The following is a 26,552-nucleotide window of genomic DNA, read 5'->3' as shown; positions in this document are numbered from 1 at the left end:
GCCAGGTCTACAGGAGTTTGTGGATGAGGGTCTAATTGATACAATGTAATTAACACCTAGTGGGCTCTAATGTGGTTGTGGTCTTGTTAGGCTAATTGCTGGCCATTTCGAGCATTCTCCCTTGGAACAGCTACTTCCCAAATGGGCTTCCTGACTTTAGGACTGGAGGCAGACATCTGACGTCTCTTCATTTCATCCTGGGAAAACACTTAATGCCCTCATATAGAAGTAAGGGGACCATCACTTCTTACATTTAAATTGCTAATATTTGGCTGAGTTTGACTTATGAAAAAATAGCAATCTTATATAACTTATAAAATGTAATAGATAAAATATATTTCACACAATTTTAAATAATGTAAATAAATATGAAACGTAAGTTATCTACCTTATTTACTTCAGGGACCTAAGTAAAAACACCCGTGTAAGTGCTGTAGAAAGCTGAGATCATTATCATTTTAGGATCCAAATCAGCATTTTAGAGAATGAGGGGCTAGAGAGGGCTTGCAACACAAGCATAAGGACCCGCGTTCAATCCCCTGGAGCCCACGTTAGAGCTGCGCACAACAGTACACAGCCTGTAATCCCACAGACAGGAGGGTCGCAGCCGAGGCTCAGCCATCTCTGATCTAGCACTCAGTCCCAGAGACCCTTCTGTCTGCGGGATTACAGGCTGTGTGGGACTGAGTTCTAGACCAGAGAGAGATGGCTGAGCCTCGGCTGTTCTTCCAGAGGGCATGCGTTTGGTTCCAGTTCCCAGCACCCACAAGGCCACGCACAGCTGTCTGTAACTCCAGGGCACCTGATGCCACTTGCGGCCTCTGCAGGCAGCAGGCACATAGGTGATGTATAGACATACATTTAGGCAAAATACTCAAACTTACACATTCTTTAAAAGGTGGAGATGTCTGTTGAGCTCTGACCTCTGTGTACACGTTGAGCTCTGACCTCTGTGTACATGTTGAGCTCTGACCTCTGCATACATGTTGAGCTCTGACCTCTGCATACATGTTGAGCTCTGACCTGTGCATACATGTTGAGCTCTGACCTGTGCATACATGTTGAGCTCTGACCTGTGCATACATGTTGAGTTCTGACCTCTGCGTACATGTTGAGCTCTGACCTCGGCATACATGCTCACACATTAACCCGCATACAGCACAGCAACAAGAGAATGAGAAGATAGGACCCTTCTATTTCAACAAAAGAAGAAAAACTATACAGATTCTGTGGGGAACCCCGAGGTACTGAACTCAGTACTGTGACTCAGTACCCTCCTGGCAGGGCAGCTTGGTGTTTGTAAAGACTGGGAAAACAACTGGGAGTGGCCATAAGGTCCAGTACCTTAGACTTAACACTGGGGGGTGCCGACATTGTCAAGCAAGCTGCCCTGCCTCACTCAGCCCCTCAGAATTTCCCAGACTAATAAGACTTGGTTGACAGTTTTACTCCACTGTGCCCGGCCCAGGACGGTTGTCAACAAATAGTTGAAAGGATTATAAATGACTGACTGAATGAAAGGAAGTTAAAAAAAAAAATGGAATCAGACAAAGTTGAAGATCTAAGAGCCCACCTTGAGAGACAACTGAAATGGCAAGGGTGTCACGTGGTGTGAAGGATTGCTGGGGGTGGGACGGCCACCTCTCTCGCTCCTTAGTGCTGTAGCGTGTGATAGGATGTGAGGGATAGAGACAACATTCTCAGAGGCAGGAGACTCCCACTTCCCCTCTCCCTCCTGGCAGCTGCTTGTGGCCAGCAGTAACTGCTTGGGGGGTTTCCTCATCCCTGACGGCAGCTGCCCTGGTGTTGTGACTGGTAAGTGTAAGATGGAGAAACGGCATCACTGAGGGCAGTAAGAGTCCAGGGTGGCATGTTTGTTGTACTGTTCAGGAATTCTGGGGCTTTACCAACTTCTCCGTTCAAATGCATTTCCTCTGAGCAGGCCAGTTCCTAGAAAGGGGTCTCTCTTTGAAGAGCAGTTACCCATCGCATAGTGCTCCATTTCAAGTAAAGACTGACGAGGCCGGATCGGGAGGAAGTGGTTGTAGCTCTCCGTGGGAGCACAGAAGAATGCTTGTGAATCCCCTAGTATTCCTTTACAGAGAATGAGCCACCTCACCCCTCTAAGAGACAGTTGAGGGATGGCAGGGGTATTGTCTTTCTAACACAGGAAGTCCTACAACCCTTCCCTTGGGCTTCCCCTTCTGCTAACCCTGTAATCAGAAAAGCCTTTCCTGGTTCTGGGCAACCTGGAAAGGAAACTTTTGGGTTTTGAGGTATCTTTCACAAGGCTGTGGTCTTGTGGCTGCCCTGTTAAAATCTGTCACTCTGGTTGCAGAATGTTTTATTATTTCCCTCAATAAATAGTACTGGATAAAAACCGTTGTGTGCCCGTCGTGTGTGTGTGTGTGTACACATACAAGTGTTCCTGCCCGTTGTGTGTCCGGTGTGTGTGTGTATGCACACATACAAGTGTTCCTGTCCACAAGTGCATGTGAAGTCCAGAGGAGGACCTTGGCATCCCATTCTAATGCTGGCTGCCTCATTCCCTTGAGAAATGGTTTCTCATTTAACCTGGAGCTGGGCTGGCAGCCCCAAACCTTAGTAATCATCCGGCTAGGACAGAGCTGGGGTTACAGGCATGGGTGTGACTAGGTGTGTTTTTTTCCCATGGGTTCTGGGGATTTGAATTGAGGCGCTGGTGCTTGTGCAGCAAGTACTCTTACTCAGTGAGTCACTTCTGTCTTTTCAATCATCAATGAAGCCTCCCTGCCGGGGATGGGGGTGGGCAGCAGGGATGATCCAGAGAGCGCGAAGGCTGAAACGAGACAGTGCCATCTCTGCCAGCAATGGGTCGGGGTCTTCCAGAGACTGGCCTCGTGCTTTACTTTTCTTCCACACTTAAACTTGTGACCTGGTGACCTTTACAATAAGAATCAATTCTATCAGCTGAGAAAGAGGGTCCAGGGCCAGGGCCTAGAGGAAGGGTTTGTGATGAGCAGAAGGACAGAGTCTATTAGTGAAGGACATGGGGCCGCTTTCGTAGGGATCTGTTCTGTTCGCTGCAGGACTAGGGCCCAAATGGTGCTCAGGGCAGTAGGGGGATTCAGATGGAGGCTGGTTCTTAATAGAATAACACGTGCTTTTCCTAGGCCTTAGTCTGAACTTGGTCAGCTGCCTAGAGGACTCAGTATGCTCTCTGTTGACTTAAAAAAGCATGGTGATCCATAACTTTCTTATGTGGGTTGTCTCACCTGCAATCCAACTATGAAGATTCTCCATTTCTCCTTCTCGCAGATGAGATACAGGTCCTTGACTGAAGTTCTTCAATTGTACAGGGACCTACCACCCATACTACACAGATTTTACTGACTGAAGTCCCTAAGTCTGTTTTTGAACTAGTGGGAGAGCCTGCTCATCTATCAACGGTTAGAGCCAACAGGCAATTCTTTCTTTTTTTTTAATTTATTTATTTTTTTATTAATTAATTAAAGATTTCTGTCTCTTCCCCACCGCCGCCTCCCCTTTCCCTCTCCCTCCCCCAATCAAGTCCCCCTCCCTCATCAGCTCCTACTGCACCTATTGGTTTTGTGGGAGCCTAGGCAGTTTGGATGCTCACCTTACTAGACCTGGACGGAGGTGGGTGGTCCTTGGACTTCCCACAGGGCAGGCAATTCTTTCAATTGTGGTGCTTTACGGTAAAAAAAGACAAGCAGAAAAGTCCCTGTGACAAACGCACATTAGAATGAGGGCCCTCGTCCTGAGGGCTATGCTGGTTGCTTAGTTACTCTGAGTCTTCCTTGTATAATTATGATCGACATGGAATATTTAGATCACAGTCGTTCTCCAACTCTAGAAGGAAACCCAAGCCTTTATCTGCTTTGTGCTCAAAGTCCCCGGAGGAATTACAGCACCACAGCCCTCAGTGAGAGCAGCTCACTCTGGCGTTGGTAGCTTGAAAAAGTAACTACTCTGGCTGTCCTCTCTGTCTCTGCCCCTTGTGAAGAAGCCACGACCCAGCTCTTGGAAGTGAGAGCTGAGCTCTTCTCCCTGTGTGCAACGCTGAAGGAATCCAAGAAATTCAACTGCCAGCGCTGAATCCAAGAAATTCAACTGCCAGCGCGTCTCTAGTTTCTAGAAAGTCACACTTTCTTCAGATGCAAGTTCTCCAGCTTTGTCCCTGGCTGTCATAGCGCTGTGAGCTGTTTAAAGCTTCTTTCTAAACTCTCAGAGATAACAGGTAAGTGTTCTCATGATAAAGGGATGAAGTGATGATTGATATTAATTAAAAAACATCATATGTTACATTGTATTTGGCATGAAACAGTCATAGATTTAAAAATGAAAAATAATTTATTGGTAACAGTTTTAGCTTTATTATAGAGATAATTATACATTAATTCAATTATTGAGCTGGTAGCGTGTGTTTTTATGGAATTTCCACATTGGGAACTCCCTCCCTTTCTAATAATATTTTTGAGCACATAAACAAAGTAGGAGCGAAGACTAAAAGACAGGTTTTCTCCTAAAACTAGAAACAGATTAACATAAATTTCAATAATGAGAAACAGAAGGATGTTATTGTACAATGATAAATTTTTGTTTCTTTTTAAGTTTTTTATTTTTATCTTGATAAAAATTTTTATCACATTTGTGTGTGTGCAAAGGAGGTGAGAGGAGAGCGTGCAGGGTTTAATTCTCTTCTACTATGTGAAGTCTGGGGATTGAACTTGCAGAGCTGTGCTAGGCCCAGATATCTTTACCCGCCAAGCCATCTTGCCAGTCCACATGATAAAATTTTTCAAAACTTATCTGTTCTTCATTGGGAAATGAAAAGTTTGCTTGGTGTCCTATACTCACTTGTATCCAAGCAGCCACCTCCTGAGTGAAGACATTCTCTGGAGTAGCGTCAGGCATTGGCCGCGGCTGCCCGACAACCAGCAGTCCACCCTTTCACTGATGACAGTTTTATTTACTTCCTACTGTGTTCTCGGTTTTATGAATGGAGCTTATTTGTGTCTTAAGCTGTCCTCAGACTTGCTAAGGCGAGTACGATGGTGTGGAACTCACAATTGAACCTGGGCCTCGGCCTCCTGAGGTCTAAGCTCACGTTCTGATTGGTGAAGTATTTTCACTTAGTAGGCATTGAGGTTGTTGTATGCATAAGAGACTCTGATCCCTGTAGCTTTCTCCAGAAGTTTGCTTGTTTGTTTTCTTTAGCACCGTCCCCATGCCAACGTCCCATCATCAGTCACAGGAAAATGTAGCATCCCTCATTTCTCCCTGGGATGAGTTATGCTCTCACATTTGCTTCATCTTTAGATTTTCCTGGCCCTGAGCTGGTTCTTATTTTATTCCTTACTATCAACTACATGAGGAGTACCGAGTGTCTACCACACACCATATGCTGCATAGCAGGCTTTGAGCTCACAAAACTACCAGCGGTTAAGTCAGAAAGTCTGTTGCTGAGAACCATCCATGCAGCTAGCTCAGTGGGCGAGGCTCAAAGGAAGGTTCCGGGTGTTCAGGGATGCGTCCTAGCATAGATTGGCCTTTATGTAAGTCTAGGGAAGTGGTTAAATCGCCAGGAATGAGGAGTGGTAGGGGAAACAGAACGTCTTGATTTCTTCTGCTGCTGCCGTGCAATCGCCACAGAAAGTTCTACCAGCAGACGGGTGGGGACTTTTCACATAGCAAACAATTGATTCTGTGGCACCCGGTGCCAGAGAAATGTCCTCCAATCTGATTCAGTTCTGATATCATCTTCCCGGAGATAACATCAGACCCCCCAGGTTGGAGACACCAACTCCCCGAAAATGCAGCTCCTACTTCCAAGCCTTGGGCGGTTTTGCTTGTGCTTTTGGACCAACTGACTATAAATCATCGTTGCTAGGACTTCCTCCTTGAATTCAGCTGATCTGTCTGAACGACTCACTGAACTCAGAGGAGCAGGCTTACCAGGTTATTATGAAAGAGAAAGGGAAGAAAGGGGAAATTAGATTTTCTGTTTCTATGATTCATCTCAGGAAAGAGAAATTTTAGTTTCTATAGTCTGCCTTGAGGAAGGAGTTCTAAGCTAAGAACCAGGTACAAAACCAAGTATACTTCATAATCTTACAAGGGGAAAGGCCAGCACGCACAGTTGGGAGGCAAGAAATAGAGTTTCTGGGAAGCTCCCGGTTGTTTTGTTTGGTCCAGAGCTCAGTAACTGAGACAAAGGCTAGAAGTGGCCTTAATCTGTACAGAGTCATGGTGCCTTCTGTCTGCCTCAGTCCTGTTCTCGGTGGTCGTTTGCTTTGGGTCTTGCAGAGCAGTGTGCATTGTGGACCAAAGGAAAACCTGCTGCCAGTACACATCTTTAAAATGGAGACTGGGGTTGATGTAGTAATTATGACAAGATCTGTGTTGTGACAGACAGCTGATGGGATAGGATGGGGGATGGATGGAGGATGGATGGATGGGGTGGGGAATGGAATGGGGGACGGGATGGAGGATGGATGAGATAGGGTGGTGTGGAAATAAAACTCTCCTTCCTGCTCAAATGCCTAGAATCTGTCACTGGAATAGAGAGACAGAGAAGCAACCTCTCACTTGACTGATGAGATTTTGAGCTCTGGCCAAGCCTCTGGGTGTGAATTCCGGAACAATGTGGACCTTGGCACTGTGGGTGTTCCCTCTACTTTGCAAATTCAGCCTGGCAGGTAGGTCAGCTTTCGTGGGTCATGCAGTTCATATGTTTTTGGATGAGAAATTTTAACTTCAGAACAAAGAAATTATGAACATTTGCAGATGAGCAACATAGAATCTGTGAGATTTTGAGTGAGTGTGTGTGTGCGTGTGCATGCAAGCTTGCATGCGTGTGCTGACAACAGAAAGTGCATGTTCTTACATTAAGTTTGGAGAGATGATTTGTCATGTTCTTAAATGAAGAGATGCCCTTAAGATCAAGATCATTTAGACATGTAGTCCACAGGCTACATAGCAGGTTAGCTGTGAATGAGACCCAACACATTTATTGATCACAACATCTTGCCACAGTATCAGAGGGCTAGACAACCTAAGGGATAGCTATAAGTATAGTCCAGCATAAAATTGCAAGCTTACTTTATGAGAAAGCTTTTGCAATCTTTGCTTGTAACTCAGTTTCATGGTTCTCAAGACTGAAGCTTATAGATGAGTTTCTCAAGCCGATGTCAAAAGTTTGATCACACCTAGACCATGCTAACCTAAGAGGCGATTCATTTTATCACAACTTACTTTTAAAAAATTAAGATAGAAAGAATCACCCAGGTCTGGATATTAAAAGGCAAGGGAAGTGCCATTTACTAGCAATTGTATGTTTCTTGCATGTCAGATGGTCAAGGCATTGCCCCATGACCATTTCTAATCTTAAAGGGCCAAGGGTAAAGTTCTCTGGTGTGTTCAAGAAGAGATAATGATACTGAAGAACATTTACTCTTCCTTAGGTTTCTTCTGTGATATCCATATCAAATGTCTTGGTTTCTCTTGTATGGCAAGCAGAAAGCTCTGAACAAAGGCAGCCTGATGTGGGATTCCCCTCTGTATGCTGTGAAAACCATTGGTTACTAAAGAAGCTGTTTTGGGCCTGAAATAGGGTGGAGCAGAGCTAGGCAGGGAAAACTAAACTGAATGCTGGGAGAAAGAAGGAAGAGTTGAGGAGAAGCCATGTAGCCCCACAAGAGACATACTGGGGGTGGAACTTTACTGGGTAAGCCACAGCCACATGGCAATACACAGATTAATGGAGATGGGCTAGTTTAAGATGTAAACACACTTCCATGAAAGAACAATTCCATGTCTTGAAGAAACTGAGGTCATAAGACTCTTGTCTTGTTTTCTTAGAGTTATCTCACAAGCACTCGGAATTCTCCTCACACAACTCTGTTCTTGGATTATGTTCTGACACTGTAATTTATTCTCAATACTGTTTATGAATATGTAAATTGTACTACTTAGGGACGCCTTATGGCTCTAGACCCCCGTTCTGAATTAAACACTGCATCCGTTTTCTGTTCAATAGGAACATCGGCTCTAAGATGTGTTTTCTTTAGGGAAAAATGGTTGGTGCATAAAGGTATAGCATAAACCAGCATTTTTGAGCTTTTCTTAAGTCCATATCATAATCACTTATTCGGAGGCATTCATTTGATGCCTGGCTTAGTAATTCACCTGCAGTTAATATTCACTTACAGTAGGTTTTGCTTCTAAGTATTTTTATTAGGAATGAATGTAAAAGTTTGTTATAATTTTTTTAAGTAGAAATCAGTTCTTCAAAGGGAATAACTGAAATGACAAATATTTCCTGAGTCTGATTAGGAGACTGCACCTAGCAAATGCCACTTGGACAGTGTTGATTAAACTATGGTGTGCCAGCAATGGTTTCTGTGCACTGATGCTATGTTTCTCTGACTTTTCCCTAGTTCTGCCAGCTAAGCCCGAGAACATTTCCTGCATTTTCTACTTTGACAGAAGTATGAATTGTACTTGGAGTCCAGAGGAAGAAATTGGTGACACCAATTATACCGTGAGGCTGACTTAGTAAGTGTGGGGAACTGTGTGTGCTCTCAGCAGGAGGCAGAGACGTGTGTGGTGTGTGTGTGTGTGTGCTCTCAGAGGGAGGCAGAGACGTGTGGTGTGTGTGTGTGTGTGTGTGTGTGTGCGCTCTCAGAGGGAGGCAGAGACTGTGTATGTGTTTGTGTGTGTGTGTGTGTGTACTCTCAGCAGGAGGCAGAGGTTCACCCAGGAGTCAAGTCACTTAGAAGGAAGACGTTTCTCAGTGACAACTTGTGTGACAGCTATCTCTATAGAGTGGCTAGGTGGCATCTCAGTTCCTTACTGATATGCTGACAGGATTGAAGCTGCAGAGGGACGACTGTAGATCACATGGTGATCTGCCCTTAGAGGTGCCAGAGTGGCCAAGAGTGGTCCCCAGTTTGGAGCAGAGTGGGAAGGTCTTGGTCATACTCCTTTCTAGAAGGAGCTGTTTTTCTGCATGGATCCAGATACGGTGTAATGGCAGCCTAGAGCTAAGAGGATTCGCCTCAGTCCGCCACTGCTTTTTAAGGTCCTGCTGTCCGTTCAGTGGCCACTGCTTTTTCTTCACTGCCTCAAGCATCCATTTTGATTTCATTTCCATAAGAATAGAAATTTTTATCATTTAAAATTGCAATTCTAGCAAATAGTCAAGTGTTTTAGTATTGCAAGTGTTTGTTTGCTTGTTTATTGTAAAAAAGCTAATAAAACTATTATTTCTTGTTCCCTTAAAAACAAAAGTATTCAGGTTGGAGATTATTGTGAGATGGATTGCTTTTTCTGTTTCAAATAGAGAACCAGTTGTTGCAAGTCTGTTTGTGTGTGTGTGTGCTCTCAGCAGGAGGCAGAGACTCTGTGTATGTGTGTGTGTATTCACAAGTATGTGCACTGAAAGAGAAGTCTACTTAATGTTCCCAATAGAAGAAACAAGAAAGGAAGAAAAACAGAATAAATCCTCCCCCTAGGGAAGAGAGAGGGCACAGGGACATCCCCATGGCTGGTAGTTTTTAATCAGGACTTTAAAGAGATCTGGAAGTGTGCAAAAGGAAAGAAAGGGTGCCCGCCACTCAAAGTTATGACCTGCAAACCTTAGCTATAGAACTAGCAACCATCACAGTCCACACTTGGGATTTACTCCGTTCGTAGAGTACTGTCTGTGGCTTCACCTTGTTCACCCTATACAGACCCCTATGTGGTACAAACATCACCTCCCTCGCTTTACAGAAAACCTAAGGAACTGGCTCGAAGGCAAAGCTAGGATCAAACCCAGCTCTTCCTAGAGCCTGTGCCGGTGACACAACACTACCCCAACCTCCAGGTTCTCTCTGATCCTCAGATTCCACATGTCTAAGCTCTGTTCCTCCCCAGTACACACTCACAACTTGCAAACTGAGCCTCTTATTCAGTTCTGCTCCATCTCTGCTCCATCTGATCAACCTCAGGACCACGTAGGTTATGTTCATGCCCACCTGTCACCACTCTGGAGGCGTTGGCACCTCTTAATCCTTTCTAAATAGTTCATCAACTAAGCATGTAAATATCTGATCTTACAGGGGCCATTTTCATTCAAATCACCACGTCTACCTGTCCTCTATCTATTATCTATGTGTTTATTATCTCTTTATCAATCTTTTATTTATCTGTATGTAGAGCTATCTATCTTAATGACTTTTTAAAGAACAATATACAAATGATAAAAATTCAGCATGAAACACAGAAATGTTTTCAATTGCATCCTCGAAAGAGTAATTTAAACATCTTTATGAAGAGCTTTCCAAGCGTCTCTGACAAATCACATAAATGTATGTTTTTATAAAACTGATCAATCTGTACATGTATGTATCCTATTAGAAGGTGGTGTATCTTTCCACATAAGTAACCCTGAGTATAATAATAGCTATAATTTTAAATATTATTTATATTTATAATAATTTATTTAGCAAACCATCTGATGGTTTCCCTATGTCGCCCTAGCTATCCTGGAACTCACTCTGTAGACCAGGCTAGCCTCGAACTCAGAGATTCATCTGCCTCTACGTCCTGAGTGCTGGGATTGAAGTCATGCACCACCACTGCCTGGCTTGAAAGGATAAATTCTTAAGGCTCTAGCTTTAATATTCTAATTCTAGTCTGCATTTGAACAATCTGTTCTTTATTTCTTAAAGTAGGGATGCATTATCACACAGTCTATGGGGTTGATTGTAATCTGTTTGTTGTTTCTGATGGTAAGAATACACAGTCATATACAAAGTCTGCTTGTCTCCAGGTCTGTGTGGCTCATGGCATCTCAGGCAGGCAGGATGCAGGGACCCTTGGCAGAGAGATACAAATCCTGGACCAGACACTTCTGAGAAACCCATTGCAAAATTAACAAATACTATTTAGAACCTTTAAGTGTGATTTTGTTTTCAGCAGTCTGTACTGAACTCATGGTGAATTTCCTTTTCTCTCGAAGCTCCTTTGGGAAAAAGAGTTGCATCAAGCAGGTCACAAATGCTTCGTGTTCCTTTCCCAGTTCGTATATAATATACCCAGATATCTGCACTGTTGAAGTAGAAGCTCAGAACGGAGACGGGAGCACGAAATCTGACATCACAAGCTGGAACCTCGACCACATACGTGAGTGGCTGATGACATCAGTGTCGTTACATTGATAATTACTCTCCCGCTTCCTTCTCAAAATAGACTCGGAGTTTGAGGGAGTAATAGGTATGTGCTGTGAGCCTAGAAAAGATGCCTATTGAAGAAGGAAGGGGAGGAGAGGGAAGGAGAAGATGGAAGAAATTAATTAAATGAGGAAAAAGAGTGATAAACAGGAGGGTTCTGGCTGACCATTGATCTCTTTTGCAGTATGAGACATGAATGGCTCTCAGAGAAATAACCAGGGTCTCCCCAGCATGTCATCGTTGCTCGTGAAGGAAAAGAGGAACTCTTATTTTTAAAAAAACTGTCTCCAATTGTTGTCTTTCAAACTTTAAAAATTTTTTTAACCATAAATTTAAAGTGACTGCTTTATTTAAATATAATTAATATACTATAGATTCAAAGTGTTAAAGTATACAATTCAGTGGATTTATTATGTGCATAAAATTCTTTAAATATTGCCACTAATTCAATAATAGGATTAAGTTCAATATAATTAAAAAAAAACTTCATACTTAACAGTAGCAAGTTCCTAATCATTTATTTGCCTTTTCCTCCAACTTCTAGCAACTTCAAGCATGTTTTTTTATCCCTATAGATTTACCTACTAGGACCATTTCATATGAATAGAATTGTATAATATGTGGCTTTTTTATCTGGCTTCTGTAATGACTTCAAGGTCTGTCATTTGTTAAGACTCTGCTCCATTTTGATGGTTGACTTGCATTCCATGAAATGGGTGTGTCATCTTACGGCGATCCATTTGTCAGCTGGGGTACATTTAGGTTGTTTCTATTTTCTGGTTAGTATGAATAGTGCTTCTGTGAGCATCGGTATAAACGTTTGCTTGAAAAATCTCTTAAATGATCTTAGATCTATACCTACTGCAATTGCTGTGCCCCATGGCAACTCAGTTTAACTTCTTGAGGATTTGCCAAACTTGGTCAAAGTAGCTGTAGCAGTTACCATTCTCATTGACTGTGTATGAAGGCTCCGGTTTCTTCACAGTCGTCCTGGTGGGTCAGTGTGACTTGTACCCCACTGGGGTCCTGATTCATATTTGTGGCATCTGCAGTGACTGTTTCATTTAAAAATTTTGCCCATTTTTACTTTCTTTGAAAAGTATTTCATAGCCGGGCAGTGGTGGCGCACGCCTTTAATCCCAGCAGAGACAGGCAGATCTCTGTGAGTTCGAGGCCAGCCTGGTCTACAAGAGCGAGTTCCAGGACAGGAACCAAAAGCTACAGAGAAACCCTGTCTCAAAAATAAAAAAAAGAAAAAAAGAAAAAAAAAAAAGAAAAGGATTTCATTGGCTATACTAATACCAGCAATGGCTTTCATCATGGCCTTTCCACACACATATAAAACATATTTTGATAATATTCCTCCCATGACTTTTCTTGTCCCGCTCCTACCCCACTGATCCCTCCCCAGCTCTGTTGTGTCTTAATGTTTCTTTCTATTTGGAATAGGCGATTAACAAATATTTTCTCCCTTTGTTTGGATGATCTTTAACATTATTTTGATCTTTTAAATTTTTTGATAGTGTCTTTTTTAGACAGCAAAATAAATTTGATGAACTCAGTGCACCGGTTTCTCTTTTATTGCTTGTGCTTCAGAGATTGTCTCTAAGAAAGAAATCATCACCAACTTTAATTAATTTTTTGCTGTGTTTTCTTCTAAGGTTTTTAAATGACTGCACTTTGCGCATTTGTTCCAAGTAATTTTGATTGTTTGACTTTAGTGTTTGGGGGCAGGTTTGCCTCACATTATACAGCTAAGATGAAATTTGATTCTCATGTCCTCGGCCTCTCAGGTGCTAGGGTTATAAGCGTGGACTACCATGCCTGGTCCATTGAGCTCACTTTTTAAAAGGTGTCTTTTTATTTAATTTTAATTTTGTGTGTGGGTGTGGGTGCATGCACATACATGGGCCCAGGACCTTATAAAGGCCAAGGGAGTCGAACCTCCTGGAGCTGGACCTGAAAGGTGATTGTGAGCTACCTGACGTGGGTGCTGGGACCTGAACTTGGGTCCTCTGTGGTAGCACTACACACTCTGAGCCATGTCTCTAGCCTCCTGGAGTAGTTTTTAAACATAGTGCTAACAGCATTGGTCAGCTTTTTGTTGCTATACCACGTATCTAGACTGTTTATTAAAGAGAAAAGACTTATTTTAGAGGGTTCAGTCTGTGCCGGTCAGCCCCATTGTTGCAAAGCCCTTTACTTCCTGGCTGGAGAAGAAAACAGAAGAGAGAAAGTCATCACGCTCCATTGTCCTCTTCAAAAGTAAACGCCTAGTGCCCCCCCAAAACTGCCTACTAGGCTCCACCCCTTAAAAGTGCCATGACCTTCCAGTAGCCACAGGTGAGAACCAGACTTCTAATACAGGGACCTAAAGATTAACAGTGTGACATTCTTTTTAGAAACTAAACATTTTTTTTAACTTTAGGTTGTTTCTGTTGAGCTATATATTTTTCTCCACTCCTCTCCCTTCAGATGTTCATAGGTGTGTGGAATGATATCCGGGTCTTAGATTCGGTTCTGTTGGTCCTCCTGTCTGTTTTTATGCCAATACCAGGCTGTTTTCAGTACTGTAACTCTGTAGTAGAGTTTGAAGTCAGAGAAGTATTTAAAGTTCCTTTATTGTACAGGATTGTCTTGGCTATCCTGGGTTTTTTGCTTTTCCATATGAAGTTGAGTATTTTTCTTTTGAGGTCTGTGAAGAATTTTGCTGGGATTTTGATGGGCATTGTATTGAATCTGTAGATTGCTTTTGGTAAGATTGACATTTTTATTATGTTAATTCTACCTATTCAAGAGCATGGGAGCTCTTTCCACTTTTTGGTTTCTTCTTCAATTTCTTTCTTCAAAGATTTAAAGTTCTTATCATACACTTGTTTGGTTAGAGTTACTCTGAGTTATTTTATGCTATTTGTGGCTATTGTGAAGGGTGATGTTTCTCTGATTTCTTCCTCAGCCCATTTATCATCTGTGTACAGGAGAGCTTTTTTGAGTTAATCTTGCTACATTACTGAAGGTGTCTATGAGTTGTAGTAGTTCCTTGGTAGAATTTTTGTGGTCACTTATGTAAACTATCATATATCATCAGCACATAGTGAGAGTTTGACTTCTTCTTTTCTGAGTCATAGCCCCTTGACCTCCTTTTGTGGTCTTTATTGCGTTAGCTAGGACCTCAAGTATGATATTGAATAGATATGGAGAGAGTGGACAACTTTGTCTTGTTCCTGATTTCAGTGAGATTGTTTTGAGTTTCTCTCCATTTAGTTTGATGTTGGCTGTTGGCTTGCTGTATGTTGCCATTATTATGTTTAGATATGTTCCTGCTCTCTCCAACACCTTTATCATGAAGGAATGTTGTATTTTGTTGAAAGCTTTTTCGGCATCTAACGAGATGATTATGTGGATTTTTTTTTATTTTTCAGTTTGTTTATATGATGGATTACATTGACAGATTTTTATATGTTGAACCATCCCTGTATCTCTGGGATGAAGCTGACTTGGTCATGGTGGATGATTTTTCTAATATGTTCTTGAGTTTAGTTTGCCAGTATTTTATTGAGTATTTTTGTGTCAATGTTCATGAGTGAGATTGGTCTGTAATTCTCTTTCTTAGTAATATCTTCCTATGGTTTTGGTATCAGGGTAATTGTAGCCTCATAAAAAGAGTTTGGCATTGTTCCTTCTGTTTTTATTGTGTGAAACAATTTGAGGAGTATTGGTATTAGTTCTTCTTTGAAAATCTTGTAGAATTCTGTGCTGAAACCATCTGGTCCTGGGCTTTTTTTGGTTGGGAGACTTTCGATGACTGTTTCTATTTCCTTAGCAGTTATAAGTCTATTTAATTTGCTTAGTTGGTCTTTATTTAATTTTGGTGATATTTATCCAGAAAATTGTCCATTTCCTTTAAGTTTTCCAATTTTGTGGAGCACAGATTTTCAAAGTATGACCTGATGATTCTCTGGGTTTCCTTCATGTCTGTTGTTATGTCCCCCTACTTCAGGATTTTTCAAGAAAATTGTTTTTATTTCTTTAAGCCAGGGCTTTGGTCTGTATCAACCAGCCTTACTCGTTCTAGGACTATAAATGTGAGTCACCATGCTTGACTGAAATACATATTTTCAAGAAAGGAAATTGGGGCCCATGATGTTGGCAGTGTGCAAGGAAAATGAGTGGCATTTTCTGGTGGCCATTCTCTGTCATGGGGGCCAAGGACACAGGCCTGCTAGATGCTCCTGCCAACTCTTCATAAATAATTCAGTTGTAGGTTATTCCATGAGCCATATTTTGCCTATGACTGCATTCTTGTCATCACTGAATATATTCTTTTGTTTTGCCATCATTTTGCCTGGTGTTGAGTAAAGGACTTATTTGCGCAGGACTCATGGGAGCAATCCTCTTCTGCCTGGGCATGCTCTTTCCTTTGGTACAGGGCTTTGGGAGAGTGATGTTCTCTTCCCACTGCCCTGCTGGTGGATCTGCGTATAGCAAGCCACAGATTATGGGCTGTAATTGGCTCTCTGGGATGTCTGTGCACTCAACTCTAGATTGATGTTGTTAGTATCTTCTGTCAGTCTGTAATTATGAGGGTTTATTTATTTATTTATTTATTTATTTATTTATTTTTAGTGAAAACTGAACCACCTATAATTTTAAGCGTGAATCCAGTTTCGCGTCAGATGTTCCAGATATGGTGGAAACCCCGTGAGAATATTCTTATCGATCCTCTAAGGTGCACCCTTCGGTTCAGGGCTGTGAACAGTACCCACTGGGTAAGTTCCGCCATTACGGTATTTCTGCTAGAGCCCCAAGGAAAGACTTCACTGACAGCTTTGCTCATCTGGAATTGTGTTTTTTTTTCTTTTTACATGGAAAGCAGGAAAAAAATAATAGTGACTATTGTACTATTCTACTTCTCCATCTTCCGTTTGTGATTTTAGCTTGGAAGCATATTCTACCATATGCATTTTGTATTCTGAGCACAGTAACACCCTAAATACTTAGAAATTTGCTTTTATAGTATACCCTGGTTTGTGTACGGCAGTGTTGGCCACCAGAAATTTAACGAAATTTCAAGTGTTTTTTAATTACCATTGGATTTCTTCATGGAAGTCTCATCCATCATTTCAGCCTATTTAGACTCTTTATTCTGCTACCCCAAACTTACCATTAACATTTTGCTTTCTGATGTTTAAGACCTTCAGATTTGATAACTTCTATAGCTTTATCATTCATAAAAGTGGTGACTGATTCAGAGCCCTGTGGCAAACCAGCAGACCCTCAGGGACAGTGACTCTTATTTCTTTGGTTGTCATTTATTTTCCAGACCTTTGTGATTATATCTAGTCACATGACATTCAGCCTATGTTTTAAACATGTCTAGACAGCTGTCATGGGCCTTTTCCCACCCACAGTAAAATAGTCCATGCTGTCTCTGTTTCTGCTTAGCGTCCATTCTGTCTTTCAGAAAGAGGTCAGTTTCGAGGATCATAACAAGGTCTACAACCTCACGGGGCTTCAGGTTTTCACGGAATATGTCATAGCTCTACGATTCAAGACCAATGAGTCAAGATTTTGGAGCAACTGGAGCCAAGAAATAAATGGAGTGACTATGGAGGAAGGCAAGCCACTCTCTGCTATTCCTCGTCTGCTTATCCTGGCTCTAGTCTTGCTGGCTTTTGACACATGCCATGCTTGGGATTCATCTTGAGAAAAGCAAGTCCTAGCCTATCTGTGGGCCCCCTCTTCATAAGCACTAATAGTATCTGCTGAGCCCCTGGGAGAGAGCCGTGTTCCTCAGATGACTAGTTACTATAGCAATCTATGTTCCCAGAGAAATAGGATCTTATCTGTCATACTCTTTAGGAGATTTTTTTTAAAAAAATATTTATTTGCTTGCTTTATGTATATGCATGCTTACCTTTATGCCAGAAGAGGACATCAGATCCCACTATAGATGATTGTGAACCACCATGTAGTTGCTGGGAATTGAACTCAAGACCTCTGGAAGCAGCCAATGCTCTTAACCACTGAGCCATCTCTCCAACCCCCTCTTAGGAGATTCTTACACACTAGAAGTGATATGATTTCCTATGAAGACATCCTATGATAAGTTGAAGCTATACATCTTAAACCTTTAAAATAGTCACTAAGTATATGACTGTAGTGATAATACAAGAAAATAGGCCACATTTTTAATGACAGCAAGAGAAAGAGTCAGTTCACACACTGGCCGCTGGAACAACTTCTGTACTCGTGACCCAGGATTTGTTTTTCTTCCCGAGCCTGCTTAAATTTCTGTGAGACCAGCTTGGAGCTATCACATATTTGCCATATTCAGCCTTTTGGTTGGATTCTGGAACCCACACGATACCTTCTGAATTTGCATTCCTCATGGGAGGGGTTCAGGCTTAGTCTGTAACCTTCTCTTCATGGATGTAGCTTCAGGCATGGGGAACTGTGCCTGTCTCGTCTGAGATTCAGTTCTTGCATGCCATGCTCTGGTAATGTGGGAAAGGTACCACAGAAAATTCAAAACCACATGCTTGGGTGATAGGACCAGGTCTAGCACATAAATTTTTTGATTAAAATTGTATGCGTTTGTCATATATTTTATAGACATCATCTCTGAATGCCCAAGCAATACAAATAACTATAGGTATAAAACATCACATAAAATGCATGCTAAAAAACAGCCAGGTGTGCTGAATAGTCAGGGCTGAGCTGCGCTCTTCCTGTGAAAACATCAGAATAAACCTCACGTTCATGGCCCAAACTGTCCTCTTCCCAGCTACACCCTTCACCGGGCAGTTCGGTGATGAAATAGCACCTGGAGTGTGGTTGTGGCTTGTCCAAATCTCCTTGCTGTTGCCATCATTTTTCTTTCATGGTGCTATCATGGCTCATTCTAACAATTTAAAAAAAAAAAAAAGCCGAGCCTGCTTCTCGGTCCAGTATGTCCTCATGTCATGTCCTCAACTTATTCTGCTGTCAGCATGACAAGTTATTATTTCTTCTGTTTATTAGTTCAGCTGGGTGTCATTTGCTGACTAACCCAGATCAGCACTTACAAACCGCCCCCAGAGAACTCTGGCTCTGAGAAGAGCATTTTTTTTTTTGGCTTTTGTTTTTCTTCATTCTTTTTCAGGATGAGAGGGCTAGATGATTGTATGACCTAAACTCCAGAAGTTCCTAAGTTCTTGTTTTCCAATTTATAAATCATCTATTCCCTATTTCATAATAGAATTCTAGTTGTCTAATTCATATCTCCTCAAACCCTATAATTATTTGAAAAGTTCTAAGCCAAATTGAGGTGCTACCTTTTTCTTTTAACCTATTCATTATTAGGACTATCTGTCTATTGATCTGAAAAGTTCTGTTTAAATATCTATTCATATGGTGCATAGCCAGGATTTAAATCCTGGCTGTGTTACATAAAAGCTTGTATAAGTTGGCAATTCCTTCATTTCTCTATGAGGATGGTAATGTCAAGTCCCCACAGTGATGGGCTGTAGGGATTATATGTGCTCATCCAGATAAGACACTTAGTGCAGTGGTACTTGCTAGAAGTTAGCCACTGTCATTGTTGGTCATTGGTAGGTCTACTAGTATGTGATTGATTGCAGATGGAAGGGCTAGTGTATTAATGTACACAGGTGTCAAGTTTCAGAGGACAAAGTGCGTTTCCGCCCAGCTTTAGGGGACCAGGTGAATCCCAATGGAGCATATTTTACTCTTCTTCCTTTACATTGTTATTAAGTTATCAGACGAAGAGCAGATTTATTTGGAGATGTGTTTGATTCCAGCCCTTCAGCCCCAGAATAAAGACCTTGTTGGGCATTACAAGGCTGACTCCCTTCTCTCTGCCTTGTTTGTCCCCTCCTTGCCAAGGGCAGGGTGCCCGGTGGTCCGGGGAATATCTACTGTCAGTTACGCAGTCCTTCTTGTTCTTTCCAGTTCCGCACATCCTGGACCTGTGGAGAATTGTGGGCCCAGCCGGCATGGACGGAGTGAGGAAGGTGGTGCTGCTGTGGAAGGTGATCTTTTTTTGCCGTACTTAACTCCCTGGTTAGAAGCCTTTGGTGGCAGTGCACACCTTTAACCCCAGCACTCAGGAGGCAGAGGCAGGTGGATCTCTGTGAGTTCAAGGCCAACCTGGTCTACAAAGCAAGTTCCAGGATAGTCAGGGCTACAAAGAGAAACACTTTCTCAAAAAACCTGAAAACAAAACAAAAAGCCTTTAGTCTCCTCCCCTTAAAACCCCGTGATGCTCGATGTTTTACCCTAACATCCTGTTCTATAGGTCCTTGTGCTGCCTCAGAGCTCACAGCTGTGCAGGTCAGAAGCTCCCCATCAGCTACCCTGTAGAGAGCCCAAGTACACATCACAGACATGGGATACTTTCTCCGATCTGAATCATTATAATTGGGGCAATTACAAAGTGCAACTTCAGGATGCACTGTGGTCTTCCTGAGGAAGCTACCCCGGGGCTGCCATCCCCTAGAATATAGTGCAGGGTTTTGCAACCTCATCCTTACACCCAAGAAGAGCATCGACGGGGGTCAGGTCATCTGATATTGCCGACATATTTGAGACGTGTGTTCTTGTAAGTACTAAAGTAGTGTGGTGTGCAAAGGCAGAAGAGCGGTCACATGATCCTTTCTAGGATGAAAACCTGGACCTGAGGGGAAAAAGATGGTGGGTGATACAGGGAAGATGGGGAGGGAGGAACTAAGAAGAAAAGAGGAGGGGAAGGGACAGAAAGGAAAACAAAGAGGGAAACAGGAAAGGAAGGGGCAGGTAGAAGACAAGCGGCAGGAAGCAGGAAAGAAAGAAAGGAGAGGTTGAAGGGAAGAAGAGATGGTGAAGAGGGAAAATCTGTTAGAGCTCGATCTCACATGTCTCCAGGGCCACTAGGAAGTGATCCATTTGCTGAAGCTTGGCAGCTTAGAGCTTTTTAAATGGAGACATCACCCTAGCTGGCTGAGTGACATCCAAAACCAATTGCTGCAGGCTTGACAGTGCTTTTGTCTATGCCCTTGGGACACCCTTAGGTGGCAGAGGCAGGGGCATAGGAGAGCACAGCCAAAGTTGGGAAGTCATTGCTATGAACCCCAGATGCGGTGAGGTGTGGAAAGAGATGGCTCTGTTCACACTCTTGTCTTTGGGCAGGAAAGTGAAGGATGAACCTTGCGAGGTCTTAGCTATACTGTGGAAGGTAGGAGGCAAGAGGCCAGCCTGGGAAGTAAGTGACCAGACTTTCCCACCCGCCTCCTCCTCCTTGCAAGGGGACTGTATTCTTTATGCCTCAGTAGGAGAGGGTTTTCTAAGAATTCAACTTACTTAGCAAGGCATTCACTAAAAGACTCGAAAGTCTGATAGTGGTATAGGTGGTGAGATTCTAGGATTGTCCTGAAAATCGCTGATCTGGACACACTAAAAGTAGTGACTAAGATGGGCTCAGTGGTGGGGTGTTTGGCTAGTGTGGGTAAGACTGAAAATGAACAGAAAATAAAACCCAGCAAAATTTATAAGATATGAGTGCCATATCGGCAAAGGCTAAAGGGGAAAGAAAAATAAGGCATTGTCTTGGGAGACAGGGGGACCCTCGTCCTTAGAGGTTCTAGCTGATCTTTCATTGCTGTGGTCAATGAAAGGGAATTCCTGGGCTGTGATGATGCTGGGTTAAAGTGAATTAAAACTCTGTCTGACCGCAGGTCCTCTCATTTTGCTCCATGATGTTTGCAATCAGTAGCGATTACCGGAAAACTTGGAATCCCTATAATTCCCGGGAAATATTCCATATGTTTACTCGCAGTCAAAACATCTGTTCAAGCCGGGCAGTGGTGGCACACGCCTTTAATCCCAGCACTCGGGAGGCAGAGGCAGGCGGATCTCTGTGAGTTCGAGACCAGCCTGGTCTACAAGAGCTAGTTCCAGGACAGGCTTCAAAACCACTGAGAAACCCTGTCTCGAAAAACAAAACAAAACAAACAAACAAACAAACAAACAAAAACAAACATCTGGTCAGTGGCTCCAAGTTTAAGACTACAAATAGGAATCTGAGTCACAGTTTATGGGCTTGCACTTCAGGCTTCCTGCTGAGGGGACTGGCAGGGAAGCCCTGAGTGTTTTGGCGGGATTACCTAGCTGGATGTCTGGTCCAGGACAGCTGTCTTCCCTCTTTAGAGCAGGGAGCTGTGGGAGTAAAAGATAAAGACACAGCTACCCACCCACCTTTGATGACTTCTGAACTTGATTTTGGCCCAGAAGGGAGAGCCTTGACTTTTTAGCTTTTATACCTCTGCCTGCGCATGACAGAATAAAGGACGCATAAGGAAGTGGACGTGGCTTGCTAGTCCCAGTTTGAACTCATGAAACTGGACTCCTGTTGAGAGTTTATATGCAGGTACCATTTGGTAAATCATCTCTTCTGGCCCTTGAGGGGTTAACATCACCACAGGGCAAATGTTACAACTTAGCATCTGATGGCTAACAAGACATTGCTCCATTTTATCACTGTTCCCGTGCCTTTCTCTTTCTGGTTTCCGACAATCTTCTTTCTTTTCTTTGGATACAGAAGGCAAAAGGAGCCCCAGTCCAGGAGAGAACACTTGGCTACAACATACAGTACTTTGCAGAAAACAGCACCAACCTCACAGAGATAAACAATGTTACCAGCCAGCAGTATGAACTGCTTCTGACTGGCCAGACACACCACGTGTCTGTGATTTCTTTTAATTTTCTTGGGCAGTCTCAAGAGGCTGTCCTGAGGATCCCAGCTGCTCATGAGGAGAGTAAGTACCCCTTCCTCGAGCATCTAGTTCCATCTGGTTGAAGAAAGAGCAGTCCGTGTCCTCGGGATAGTTGTTCCTCCTGAATCAAATAGAAAGGTCGGAACAAGGGCTCTTTAAGTTGTTGTGGGGGAACAGAACCTGCTGATACCCAATAAGACCTTCCACCCCAAGATACAGTTCCTTCAGAGCAAAGCCTGGGCTACATATTTAGAGCCTGAATCACATCACAGTCAGCGCCTGGAAGCTCTGCACGCTACTTTTGTTGGTTCTGTTTCAAGTGGCTGGGTGATGGGTTGAGCCACAGAAAAGAAAACAGTCGTGTTTGAGGCCTATGTCCTCAATGACTGTGTGCTCTCCTGAACCCTCTTCTTCCCAGATGGCTCTGCCCCAGCTGTGGTTTAGTGCTCACTGTCCTGTTTTTTCTCCTTCCCCTTCTATTTGATGGCCCAGCTAGGAAAACTGCTTATATGTGTATGTAAACTTGCCAGTTAGTTGTTGGTTAAATTCTTTTGAGACAAGACCTCACTCTGTAGCTGGCCTCTAACTTACAGACCATTCTGCTTCAGCCTCATGAGGGATGGTATTGCTGACACTAGCCACCATGTCTGGCAGTTACACTGTTGCTGAAGTAGTTCTGATCATTTTACCAAACCCAGGCAAAGCAGCAAAGCCTTATTTTCTATGTCTTGGAATAAAAAGCCTAGGTGGATTGTGTGTGAGGAAGTGAGCGCTGAACTGCACGTTTGCATGGGTGCGTGTGTGTACGTGTGCACCAGCGAGCGTGAGTGAACAAGCACACACCACTGTGGAGGCCAGGGGTCGATACCTTCCTCCACTCTCCCCGATACTGTTTGGAACATGATCCCTCACCTAGTGACCTGACAGGAAACTCCCTCCTGGCTTCCTCCCATGCTGCGACTGCAGACATGCTCTGCCATGCCTGGCTTTTAAGTGGGTACTCAGGGCCCAAACCCAGCCCCTCATGCTTGTCTAGAAAACACCTACTGAGCTTTCTCCTCAGCCTCCTCATTTTGGGATTGGTATTTCAACCTTTCCCTCCTCCTCAGGTTTCTAAGTACAATCTCTTTCTATCTTCCTCTCTATCTCTTTCCCTCCCTCTTTTCTTCCCTCCCTCCCTCCCTCCCTCCCTCTCTCCCTCCCTCCCTCCCAACATTTTCTCTTTCAAGAGAATACATACTCCACGAGGGCAGTAAATCTTTTAAAATAATATTTTTATTAATTCTTGAGAATGTCATATATGTATTTTGACCACATTCGTCTCCTTCTCCTACCTCCTCCTAGATCCACCCTCTTCCCTCAGCCTCCTCACCTCCCCCATTAGAGTTTTCTTCTTCTGTTTCTCCCTCCCCCCATGAGTCCAATTTGTGTTGCCCCACTACTCTTGAGAGTGGACCCGGAGGGCAGGGTTTTGTCTGTTCATTTGCCAGGTTTTGTTTGTTTGTTTGTTTTTTAAAAATATAATTTCTGACCACCAAACAACATAGCAGCTGACATTTGTACAACTCAGCCTGGCTCAGACATTTGTACAACTAGCTCTAGACTTCTCTGCCTTCCCTTCCCCCTTCTCTTCTTAAACCCTCTTCTGCCTTCACTTCAGGATTCTGGGAAACTCATACTTTTGTGTTTTGAGTCAATGTTTATGGTATTGAGGCAGGGTTTCTCTGTGTAACAGCACTGGCTATCCTGGAACTCCCTCTGTAGACCAGGCTGGTCTTGAACTCCGAGATCCCTCAGCCTCTGTTTGCTGAGTGCTGGGATTAAAGATCTGCACCACCATGCCCAGCTGGTCCTTAACACCTTTGTTCCAGTGTCTGGGATTCTAGTGGTATTTTCAACAAATGATACGTGATTGGAATATGTGTTTTTTATTAAATGGCGGTACTGGCGGTTCCCACCATGGCTCCGCCATGGGAAGCAATAGAGAACAGGGGATGGATACATTGTCCTTGGAGTCCAGCAGCTCTGGGATTTTTGGTCTTCCACAAGGCACCATTCCATTGGGAAAGCTAGCTAACCTCTTTAGGATGGGTGTAACCTGGAACGCTTTCATAATACAACCACATCACAAACTTTTGCGAGGAGGGAGTGAGATCCTCTCTGGAAATGTCCCACGCAGATCACTACCATCTTTGTTTTGAGGCAGGGTCTCATGTAACTGGGTTTTCCTCAGTCCACAAAACAGCAGATGACCTTGAGTTTGTGACTCCCATGTTCCTTCTTCCCAAGTGTACTACCAAGCCAGGTACATGCTGTGCCGAGGATTGAACCAGGGTCTCAAGCACGCTACCAGTTGAGTTTATCTCTGGTCTCATTGTCGTCGTTCTCTCTTGTCTCCGTGTCTCTGTCTCATTTCCTCCCTCTGCAGCACTGGGGGTGCAATACAGCGAAGCTGTCTACCACTGATATCCCTACCCACTACCATCGTTCTTAAGAAATGCATTTCTGCTAGATATGGGTTGCAACTTAAAAATACTATAAAATGCACTTTAGCTAAAGTTATGCTAAATTCACCGAGGGCTTTTTAAAAATTTTTGTATTGAAACTATTGCCTACAATGGTCCTAGACAAAGTATTGGCAATCTGGCCTGGTACATTTTTATTTTCTGCAAATGAAGTTTTTGAAATATTGCCATATGCGTCTTTACATGTGCTCTGTGGCCTCTTTGTACAACCGTTGTGTACTAGGTGGCTGTGTTATGTAGCCTGTGAACACTAAAATGTTTGCTGTCTGGCTCTTACAGAGGAAGTTTGCAGAACGTTGTCATAGACAACTAGGAAAGCATAAGTCATCCTTTTCCAGTATCGGTGACCACTGACAACAGCAGCTATTTGGTGCGGCGCCCATGTGTGTCAAAGGCTTTATCCGTGTCCGTGCATGTTAATGGAGACACAGGAAAAGATAATGTCCGTTATGCCTCTGACTGCTCTTTCAGTGTTTATCATAATTTACCACAGAAAACTAAGACTCTACAAAATTCTGTTTAATAAAATAAAATCAGCTGGGAAGAGTCAGGTAATAATATTTTTGATGCTTAACTACCACTGCATTAATATGATCAGTTGTGTATTAGGCTGTGTCAGGTGTTGTGGTAAGATGGCACAGGCTATCTCAGCCGTGAAATGCCCCACGATGCAGATGCTGTTAGATCTGTCTTCCACATGATGAAAAGATCCGGGACAGTTTTGCAGTTTGTGCACGATTTTCCCAGTGCAATTCCAGCCTGTCTCCATGAACTAAACCGCTGAAATTCGTGTTCATAAGGTGACTTTGGGATTCTGGTCACAGATGCTGTACAAGCCAAGATGGTTATGTGCCTCTGTGGGCCTCATGTTCTCATCTTTAGAATAAAGGTTTGGCAGAGATAACCCTTCAGGGTCCCTCTACTTGAACTTCCTGGATTTTGTGTGTCTTTGGTCACGGGCAGCAGTGGTCTGGTACAGGATATGGGAAAGATAAGCCACTTGTGGTGAGTCAGCCTGCGGGACAGTGGGGACAGCATCAGGGAGAGTTGGTGATGAGTCTCAGCTGGCAAAGGGGACGTGGTCCTGAGAATGGTATTTGCTAGATCCAGGGTGATCTCTCATAAGACACCAATGATGCTCGCAGTCCAACCTCTTCCCTGCTTTCAGGGCTAATCTTGTTTTCCTCTTACTCTTGAGAATGTTTTATATCGGGAGCGGGTTCCTCTTGAGGAACGGATGGAGCCAGCAATTAGTCTTTATTCTGTAGGGTGATTTAGTAACTTGTCTCTTAGTGCTCCTTAACGAGGCCAGGCCTCCCCTCTTGCATGACTGACTCATAGTTTCTGGACTCCTTTCCAACCTCCTCATGATCTTTTCCTAGCCTCATACCTGGCACGGTAGACCTAGCTCTCCGGCTCTTTCTGAGCTCCAGGATTGGTGGGCAGGAAGAGTGTGAGGTTTGGAAGCCACGCTCACTCATCTGCAGGGCAGGATTCCTTGCCAAGGCATTTGTTACCAAAGTGCCTCCAGGAGACCAGAGGAGGAAGTGGAAGACATAGGCAGGCAGGGAGGAGGCTAATTAAGCCAAGGTACCACCTTATTGTCCTACTGCCAACTGGGCAGCTTAAAATAACAGGAACACATTGGTTAGCGAGGCTAGAGGTATAAAAGCAAGCTGTGGACTGGACCATGCTCCCCGCCCCCTCCCCCAGAGTCCCTAAATGAGGACCCTCCTTAATCTTTCCATGCTTCTTGGGGCCGTAGGCTCTGCTTGGGGCAGCTCCAATAGCTCCTATTTCCCTTCCTCCTTCTCTTTCTTTTCCTTCTTTCCTTCCTTTCCTTTTCTATTGAATGTGCTTCTGTGCATATTAATTTGTAGACATGTGTGGAGGCTAGAGGCAGACATCAATTGTCTTCTTTAATAGCTCTCCACTTTATTTTTTATTTTCTAACTTTTTAGTCTAATTGGTGTTTGACTTGCATGTCTTTGTGAGGGAATCAGATCTACTGGAACTTGAGTACAGACAGTTGTGAGCTGCCAGATGGGTGCTGGGAA

The 26,552-nt window shown here is 43.4% G+C and overlaps 1 protein-coding gene across 4 annotated transcripts in view; it reads left to right on the top strand.

Moving 5' to 3' along the window:
* Window positions 1–26,552, top strand: part of Il31ra (interleukin 31 receptor A) — a 40,435-nt gene that overhangs the window by 813 nt on the left and 13,070 nt on the right. For 2 of the 4 annotated variants that reach the window (XM_050152751.1, XM_050152750.1), the window contains 9 exons: window positions 3,298–3,428; window positions 4,007–4,240; window positions 6,550–6,701; window positions 8,442–8,559; window positions 11,009–11,172; window positions 15,846–15,988; window positions 16,684–16,837; window positions 19,173–19,252; window positions 21,796–22,012. In XM_050152751.1, the coding sequence (XP_050008708.1) occupies window positions 6,647–6,701; window positions 8,442–8,559; window positions 11,009–11,172; window positions 15,846–15,988; window positions 16,684–16,837; window positions 19,173–19,252; window positions 21,796–22,012 (931 nt within the window). In that variant the 5' untranslated portion in view covers window positions 3,298–3,428; window positions 4,007–4,240; window positions 6,550–6,646. The remainder of the gene's footprint in view (window positions 1–3,297; window positions 3,429–4,006; window positions 4,241–6,549; window positions 6,702–8,441; window positions 8,560–11,008; window positions 11,173–15,845; window positions 15,989–16,683; window positions 16,838–19,172; window positions 19,253–21,795; window positions 22,013–26,552) is intronic. The other 2 variants (XM_050152752.1, XM_050152753.1) reach the window with 1 other exon arrangement.

This window comes from Alexandromys fortis, unplaced genomic scaffold, assembly GCF_014885135.2.
Source record: "Alexandromys fortis isolate MF-2015 unplaced genomic scaffold, M_Fortis_MF-2015_v1.1 scaffold_73, whole genome shotgun sequence".
Classification (NCBI taxonomy): Eukaryota; Metazoa; Chordata; class Mammalia; order Rodentia; family Cricetidae; genus Alexandromys; species Alexandromys fortis.
This window is presented reverse-complemented; position numbering and strand designations above follow the sequence as displayed.